The sequence below is a fragment of the Gavialis gangeticus genome, unplaced genomic scaffold (assembly GCF_001723915.1).
Source record: "Gavialis gangeticus isolate Ggan-Ray unplaced genomic scaffold, GavGan_comp1, whole genome shotgun sequence".
NCBI classification, from domain to species: domain Eukaryota; kingdom Metazoa; phylum Chordata; order Crocodylia; family Gavialidae; genus Gavialis; species Gavialis gangeticus.
In genome coordinates, this window is record NW_017728991.1 from 15144378 (window position 1) to 15153526 (window position 9149).

The window sequence follows — 9149 nt, forward strand, 5'->3', positions numbered from 1 at the left end:
TAATATGTCGACAGCTTGAAGACTTCTCTCCAAACAGAGAGAGTGATGGTAGGGAGACCATGTGGGGCTCCTGACCTGGGTTGCACTGGGGAGACTGAAGGGTCCATGAAGAACCCTCAGCAGGGAGGGGGAGAATATGGACAATACTATGACACAGAGATCAGTGAAGACCCTATAAAATCCCACAGGGGGGGGATCCTGTTATGGAGGGAAAGGAAGGTTCATATAGAGGGGGAGACGGGGCAGTGGTGTGGGGAATAGGAATAGAGCTGCTGAGACATATCATAGGGTGGGAGCAGAGGGAAGCATGGGTCCCAGGTACGTGCTAATGAGGAGAATTGCACTGAAGTGGAGGTACGAGCCACATAGGGAGCTTGTGCAGAATTGAACGGAGGAAAGCAGGGAAGTCCAGATATGTGCAGTGTGCTTGGCCTGCTGAAGCTTTAAAATGTGAAGCTCCTTAACTCTAAAGCCTTATTTATTAGTTGTATCTTGGGATCCCTGTGGAGCATACATGTTGCTTTTTCTCAGCTGTTATCACCTATGAATCTAGCAAACAAATCAGGACTTCTTAAGGTCAGAGAATACACCTTTGTAAAACAAGGTAGGGGCATTACAGTTTTGATGATCCCAGCACTGATTGTAGCCAGGGAAGTCAGAAGAGATTGTTTCCCACTTACCAGCTTTTATCTTTGCCCTTGGTTTCAGTTGTCTAAATAATAAAAACTAACAACAACTAGCCATGCCTGACAATTTCAGCCTTTATGGAAACTCTTGACAGAGGAAATCTGCTCTGAAAAGTGAACAGATCTGCTGTCTGCATATGGCTTGGGCCAAATGGGCCTGCTTTGCTTTGCCTTAGAAAGGCTTTAGTAATGGACTGTTTTCTCCACTTCAATTTGGGAAGAGAGCGACATCAAACTGAGTAGGGATTTCCAGTTAGTTCAGACTTCAGGGCGACCATAGTGGCCAAACCCTGTTCAAGTTTTATATGTCCAAAGGCTGCTGCATAGCTGGGCAGATGGAAGTTTGGTGCTTGCATAGATTTTAGATTCTCTTTCAAACTGTGCAGCTACACTTGCTTCTTCGAGCATGCACAGAAGGCCTCTGTTGAGGAGGCATGTTATCTGTGGTGGAGCAGACTTGCCTGGGTAGGTGTGTAACCATGGAGTCAGAGCAAAATCCTGGTGAGGAACACTTTGATGCTGGGAGAAAGCGGCCAAGATGGGTTTTGAACTTGCAGGTTAGGTATTATGTGGGGCATGTTGTAGTCCTTCTGCCCTAGTCCTCAGTAGGGATTTGTTCCACAGCTGTTTACTGTGTAGTAAATTTGAGGGGGAGAAAAAGCCATTGAGGTTGAGAATCCAGGGCCCTTGCCTTGTAATGCTGGCATCTACTTTGCAAAGCTATGCTTCCTCCATCTTGCTCTCCTCCTGGCCTCCTGTCTTCTGTTCTTGGCTGCCAAATGGGTCAGCTTCAAGAGGAGGGCTGCAGAGGCCTGTGGCTAGTGTTTAGGTGGTTAAAGTACTGTGCTGCGAGCTGGAAAATGCAGGTTCATATCCCTTCTTGGTGAAAGAGGTTTAGACCCTGGGGTCTTCTGTCCCGGGGCTGGTACCTTGATTGCTGGGTTATGGGGCAAAAGATGGGACCGGGGGCAGGGGGTTGCTGTCCTCCTTTCTCCTGTTGTTACGTCTATGTTTTTCTCAGCTTTGCCTTCTTGGACCTTCATTCTGATGCTCACCTGCCTGGGTGCTCTTCTTCCTCCCTGTAGGTGAAAATACAGTAGAAAATCTGTGCAAGTGCCAAAACTCTCACTTGTGCAACTACATTTGGATGCAGAGTAGCACTTAGATGCATATAGGTGGAACAGGACCTGGCCCAAAGTGGCAGCAGTTCCCTTTGTGTGATGATTAACTCATTTATTGACGTACCACTTGAAGTTGTCTTGCAAGTTGTTATTACGCATGATTTAACCATTCATATTTCTGTTGGTTATGTATTTCCTCTTTCAGACGAGTCTGAGGTATTTTGAACACCAGCAGTGGGGGTCCCCTTTCCTAATATAACATTACTGATGTTTGTACTGATCATGGAATGATTCTCCTAAATGCGCAGGTGGCTGCTTTGAACTCGCAGAAGTGGGGTAGTGTTGCTATCTGAGCAACACTTGCGCTTGAGCTTGGTGTCTGAAAGAGAGAGCATCACTGCAATGTGGAGCAAGACCACCACTTGCACACCTGCCTCACTTGTGACCTTTTTCTCAAACGGTACTGGAAAGGGGGCCAGAGCAAAGTCACTGTTGCCAGTGTTTGGGGCTGAATCATTAAGGAGATCATTTGGGAGGCTTTTTTGTCCTCTTTTTTTGGCTTTGGCCTCTCAGTACCTGAGTACGTGATTAATAGTCAAGGCTGCAAATCATCTATTTGAGCCAATACAAAGAAGAATCACGAAGTGTCTCACACTTTTTTCTAAGTTCAGAGGATCATAGAAGAGTATGGCTGGAGGGACCTCACAAGGTCATTTAGACCAGCCCCGTGCTCAAGGCAGGATTATCTCTGACAAAAAACTAAACCAGCCAAGTGTCTGTCTAATCTGCTGCATCCAGGGATGGAGATTGCACCATTTCGCTAGGTAGCCTGTTCCACCCTTGTAGAAAGTCCTTTCTAATCCCAACCTAAATTTCCCGTGCTACAGTTTGAGGCCTTTGCTCTTAGTCCTGTCTCTACAGCCACAGAGAAAAGTAATATGTATTTAAAATTTCTCTCCATGATAATCACCCTTCAGGTATTTAACTGTTACCAAATCCCTCCTCAGTCTTCTCTTCAGACTAAATAATCCTACTGCTTTCAGCCTTTCCTCATGAGTTGCATTCCCTAATCATTTTTTTGTTGTTCTCTGCTGGACTCTTTCCAATCTGTCCACATCTTTCTTGAAGCGTGGGGCCCAGAACTGGACACAGTACTCTAAGGGAGGCCTCGCCAATGCCAAATAGAGTGGAAGAATCACTTCCCCCCATTTGCAAGCAAAACTCCTGTTGATACAACCCAGTAAGCTGTTGGCTTTTTTTGCAACAAGTGCACACTATTGGCTCATATTAAGCTTATGGTCCACTGTAACCCTCTGGTCCTTCTCTGCAGTACTCCAGTGTTGCCAATCATTCCCCAGTCTGTATTTGTTGTTGTTTCTCTCTCTCTCTTTTTACTCCATCCCTTTTCCCCTTCCTTTGTGCTGAAGTGATCCCTGATTAGGGGTGCGTTATGGCTCTACGTTTTGCCCTAACAGCATAATAAGGTGTACTGGCCTTCTTCCTGTTCTTGGCCTCTGTCAGCTTCGCTCCAATAACTTTCTCTGATCGTCTCCTTGCATTTGTTAATTGGCCTGGCAGGGCTGACTAAGCTGTTGAAGATCGCTTCATTCTCATGCTGTGTGCATGCCTGTGAGGGTCACAGAACAGAAAACAGGGGCAAAGTCCAGACTGCTGGCTAAGTCTGTTGATACTCCAGGTTAGAAAGCAGACAGCGAAAAAAACTGCAGGTGGTGGTTGCAGTCTTGAGTACTCCCCACCCTTCCTCCTGAGCAAGTGAACCCAGGACTTGCAGCCTGAAATGCAGGTGTAGCAGACACCTGTCTGGGAGGGAATACTTAGCTGTAATATGCAGATCAGTGTGTGGTCCCAGTTAGGCGTAGAGGAGGAGTGTTTTTCTAAGGAAACTGAGAATTCCTTTTTTTCTCAGTGTAATTGGTTGCAGCATTTCCCCAGAGAACACTGCCATACATGAAGATCACAGAGAACAGGGAGACAGTGAGGTTAGATCTGCCGAGTCTATGTGCTATGCAAAAGGGGCTAAGGTATCCTTCAACTTGCCCCCTCCCTGCAAAGCCTAAGGCAGTAGATGAGTCTTGCTGCATATCCTGAAGATCAGCGTGTTCAGGCTGTGTCAGGCAAGGGTATGGGGGAAGATGTTCCACAGTAGTCCCCTACTCTAACACTGCTAATTCCAGACTTGCTAAAATAAAATGTGCTAGCCTGTTCCCTAGTGATCTGGACCTTTTCTTAGGCTTCAGGTCTGCTTAATGGAGGGCTAGGTTTGAGCTCAGCCCTGTAGCTTAGCTTTGTCAAAGAGGATTTGGTGTGTTGTTTCAGCAAATGGAAGAGTAATTACTGCAGGCTCCATTAGAGATTAGCTGGACAGAGCCCCAGCTAGATAAAAATAGCAAGACAAATGGCTGCTGGTGACATCCCGGTCTGATCACACGTTTGCTGGCTGGCATTTCAGCCTGGCGTCTTCAGAGCACCTGGTGGAATCCAGTTCCTTGCTAGGGGCAGAATTTGTCAGCTCCCCTGGATGCATGCCAGCATGTGTCACGGCTGCTGCATTCATCTTCTTATGCTCTGCAGAGAGCTTAATTCATCCAGGGCTGCTAGCTCTTTTGGAAGTTAAATTGATGGATCCTACCTGGTGTGGGAGTGGGACTGCACACTAATGGGACACGATTAACACTAACCTCTGTCCTCTGCTTCTCCCTCTCACGTGCACCCACTTTCTGTCAGAGATTTGCATGAAAAGATGTCATTCTTGTCCCATTTGTTTCCACAGATGCTGCTGCAATAACAGAGTAACCGGGGCTTGTAGTCATCTAGAGGTTCTCCCCCAGAGGGGTGATTACCATCTGCTGGGCATGCTCACAGCACGTTGCAGCCATGGACATGAAGGAGAAGTGTCAGGTAGGTTCCCAGCTTGGGGATCCCTCCCTAAACACTTTGATTGTTGGAGTTTTCTTTGGTCTGTATCTTTGTCTTTAGTCGACCCATTTCCCACGAAACGCACAATGTGCAATTGTTGCTAATGCGGGAAGCTTTTTAAATAATGTGTTAGCTTGTGTCTAACTAGGATCCACCACTGACAAAAAAAAAATAGGGTGGGGTGACATCTGAGAGACTAACTGGTTCAGAGAGGCATGAGCTTTTGTAGGTAACAACCTACGTCATCAGTTACTGTGAATAGACTGGATCATTCATTCATTCATAGCTTCTGCCAAAGCAGGTTGTTGCCTACATAAGCTCATGCCTTTCTGAATCAGATAGTTTCTAAGGTGCCGTCCTGCCCTACTTTCTGCATAACTCCAGAGTAACATGGCTAACCACCTCTGCAAATGACCCAGAGACCCCAGTAGGATGTCTGTGTCATACCAGCAGCCTTTTTTTTTCCCTTATGTGGCTGACATCCAGTGTGATTTGGGCTGTTGATCTATGGAGCTAGGAGACCTGCTGAGTAGAGGGCTAGAAAGGTGCTCTCATCTCTTTGTTAGCTTATGGGTGACTTGCTTACTTTAATGGTCATAAATTTGTTTTGGGAGATTACCAGTGCCAGGAAGTGGCAAGTGACTATCCCTAGACCTGGTCCTCCCAAGGCCAGGATTGAAATACATTGGGGGGACAGCCTAGGGGATGCTGCTGTTTATGCTGTGCTTCTTCTGATGATAAATGGGTCTTCTGGGCATTTAATCACACTTCTTTGCTGAGTGCTGAATTCATTGAGAAATAAGTGGGGCAAGGAGATGTGGAGAAGGGTCTTTTTTGCTTCACTAAGTTACGTTTTCCTTTAAATTTGTCCATTGCATGCATTTCTTGGACCGTGGTGGCTGGGGACCGTCAGTTCTAGATCTCTTATAGACTAGTATCTGTATGAGTAGAGTGGAGGGGAAACCAGCTGCTTATTACCCTGCGTGGTTCCAATCCTAAAGAAATAAGAGGGAGAGCCTCCAAACTGGAATACAAGATATAAAGGGATATCTGTTGTGGTTCCTGGAAAACAGTTGGCCTTCTACATACTATCTCCTTCTTGGCATTGCCATCTTAGAACAGGCTACCTAGAGCGGTTGTGGAATTTCCATCCCTGAAAATTTTCAAGAGCAGGTTAGACCCACTTGACAGGACTGGTTTAGGCAGGAATGATACTGCCTCGATCAGGGGGCTGGACTAGATGACCTCATGAGATCCCTTCCTGCCCTACTTTTGTATGATCTTGGATTTGCACCGAGGGAAAGGAGAGAACAGCAGACTGTTGGCTTGACCATTTTCTTTATATACCTTTCTGTAATCACCTGAATATCACATGTTTGTCACTCAAGGCAGTGAACAGATGTACTCCCTATTCTGGGTCATGGCTCGGGAATGTGATTGAGTTAGAGACCATTTCTGGAGCAGACTCTGCAACTGTGGTCTGGACCAGAACCACTGGGAGAGAATGCTTGCAACTTCACCTTTGTTGGCCATGTCCAGACAAGCATGGATGTGGGGTATGTGGTACCACAGACATGTCTGCGGTGCCACATACTGCACATTCAGGTGTTCTCTTCACTGGGTATCCCGGGGGTCAAAAAAACCTGTGGGGGGAAAAAAAAAGTAGAGTGGTGCACAAAGGGGCAGTGCTTGTCCCAGCCTCCTCTATCCCACCCGGGGCTAACTTGCCGCATGGCAAAGCATACGTGACGTAGGCATTCCCTAAGGACAAGTAGTGACAGTGCAAGGTGCGCCACTGCTAGTTGTCCCTGGGGAACCAAACGTCAACATGGGTGGATGTGCCCATTGTGTCCCTCCGTCTACAACCACTGTAAGCTTTTCATTACCAGATCACGTTAAGGACCTTTGTTGTATTTGTCTGCACTCCTCTTCCTTGCTGAGCAAGTCTCCAGCATTTCTAAATCTGTGGAATGCTTTAGCTCATTAGTGCAGATTGCCATGTTAAATGATAATCCTAGATGCAGCCCTGCCTTCCAACATCAATACAGAGATGCACCTGAAGGAAATGGCAATGTCTCTTACTCTCTCTTGCACTTGCTGGCTTGAGGTTACTGAACTCCTGGCTAGTTGGAGTTGGCTGTTTTGCATTTTTTGAGGCTAGGAGAGGCCTTGCTCACATCTGGACCTTTTGACTTACGATACATTTGGCGTTATGAAGTTATCAAACTGTTGTTTCTGTTTAAATATCTGTGAGATTATGGAGGTGACATTACAATGGAGATAATTATCTTTTTGTTCTGTTGTTAGTGGTGTGCTGCGCTGCTCTGTTATTGATCAGTTTAAGAGCTGGAGCAATTACTATTCTGTGCAGAAATAGGCTTTGTCTATGCAGTTATGCTGCACCCTGTCAGGCTGTTTTCAGAGCTCCAACACCAGTACAGCTATGGAAAAGATGAGCACTGGAAGTGCGTTTTGGTGCTGTTTTCTCTGTGAATGCACATGCTTGCTGGGCTTCCAAACATCACATCCAGACTTGATGCACACGATGTTCTTTTGTAGTAACACAGCCCTCTGATGCTTGGCACAGGGCAGTTTAACTGAAGTTCTTCTTGCGGTTCAGATCTTACAGGTTTTTCAGCTCCTCCTTGCCCCCTGTCCTTTCTGCTTCTGAAGTGGACAGCTTGCTGCAAAGAGAACGGTCCATTGCTCTGCTCCGTCAAAGCTTTCAAGGAGTGCTTGATTTCACCCCAAGGTCTTCCATGCACTTGGTGCCTTCAAGGTTCTTGTTATCTCCTCCCTGCTAAAATCCTTGTCATTCCAAAGTGATCTGACCAGAATCTGGGCCTGCCCGTGTCTTCTGCACAGATGCTAATGTGGTCCACTCTTGTTGGCAGCACATGTGTTTGTGATTATGGTACTCAGTTGCTGATTCTCTATACCGGGGTGGGCAATTATTTTGGGTGGAAGGCCGCTTACTGAATTTTGGCAAGCCATCAAGGGCCTCGTGACAGGCAACCAGGGGCAGATAAATATTAATTTTCTAAATTTTTTAGGGGCCCCATGGGCTGGATAGAATGGCCTGGCAGCCTGCAGGCTGCATTTTGTCCACCCCTGCTCTATACCCATCTTTAGTGAGATACAAATACAGAAGCTCACACCAATCCACGGATAGGTTTACCAATCTTTTCCATCCTGCTTGGGATGTTCTTCAGTGCCCCCAGATAGGACAAGCATATCAAATCAGCAGGCAGTAAGCCAAACAAATGGTACAGTAATGTACTTTTGAAAGGCCTTTTCCCTTCATTGTTGCTGGATTAGGAGGATGTCCTCCATTGCCTACAGCATGAAGCAGGGAATTCAGTCATGCCACCAGGGCAATAAGCACCACCCACTCACTCCCGCCTCATGTGCTTCATTCTTGGAAACAAGGTGGTGGGTATTCTAGGGGTGGCACCAAACTGCTGCTCTTGAGCGTGGTGGAAACCAGGTCTTGAGGGCGGTGCCAGTAGTGCTGCAAGGTTGTCCTCACTGCCTTGTTTCTGAAGCACATGGAGTGGGAGTGGGTGGGTGGGACTTACTGTCTCTGAAGCATGACTGGGCACCCTGTTACCACAGTGTAGACCAGCGGTTCTCTGCCTGGTTTAGACTTAAGGAACCCCTCAAAAAAATGCCAGCTCTTAGCTTTCACTTGCTTTTTGACTATGGAAAAATAACAGAGCAATTCTCCTTTTACAAAGAACTCAAAAAGACCTAAACAGGTCAGAATGGTTTATTCTGACACTGGATTCCTATTTGAAATCTCTGGGTTTACCTTGTGAATCCTGTGTAGGTGTTTGTGCAGCTAACAGTGCTAATATTGCACAGCATCCTGTGCAATAACCCTTAAAAGGATCTCACAGCACCTTGATTGAGACCGGGGGGTTGATAGCCACCCCAAAATTCACTGTAGGCACTCCTCCCAGCACCACCCCGGTCCAAGACGCCTGTCCCGTGCAGCTGAGACTGTCCCGCTCCTTGCCACAGAGGTGTGGTGCTCCTGGCCGGCCCACAGGTCCTGTGTCCTGCCTTTTGTGTAGCGCAGCCCCCCAATTTTATGTCTAGCCCACCTCAGCCCCCACACTGGGAAGAGACTGGTGCCACCCCTGGTTGAGACTCATTGATGTAGGCTTTCTCCCCTGTAAAAACAAAAACAAAAAAACCAACAACAAAAAACAAACAAAAAAACACACAAACCAAAAACAACCCCCCCCCCCAAACAACCCTGTGTCCCTGAAATGCTATGCTCTATTCCTGACTCTTAAAAAAAATTCTTTCTTGGTTTTTACAGGTATTGTTAAAAAAACAAACAAACTTGCATAAACATGCATTTAATATCAGTTTAAAATGAAAGGTCTACCCTTGGTGC

At 46.6% G+C, this 9149-nt stretch overlaps 1 protein-coding gene across 1 annotated transcript in view; it reads left to right on the forward strand.

Annotated features, from left to right (window-relative positions):
* Window positions 1–9149, forward strand: part of TMEM94 (transmembrane protein 94) — an 85632-nt gene that overhangs the window by 16853 nt on the left and 59630 nt on the right. Inside the window, exon 2 of the mRNA XM_019518232.1 lies at window positions 4599–4726. Within this exon, the coding sequence (XP_019373777.1) occupies window positions 4703–4726 (24 nt within the window). The 5' untranslated portion in view covers window positions 4599–4702. The remainder of the gene's footprint in view (window positions 1–4598; window positions 4727–9149) is intronic.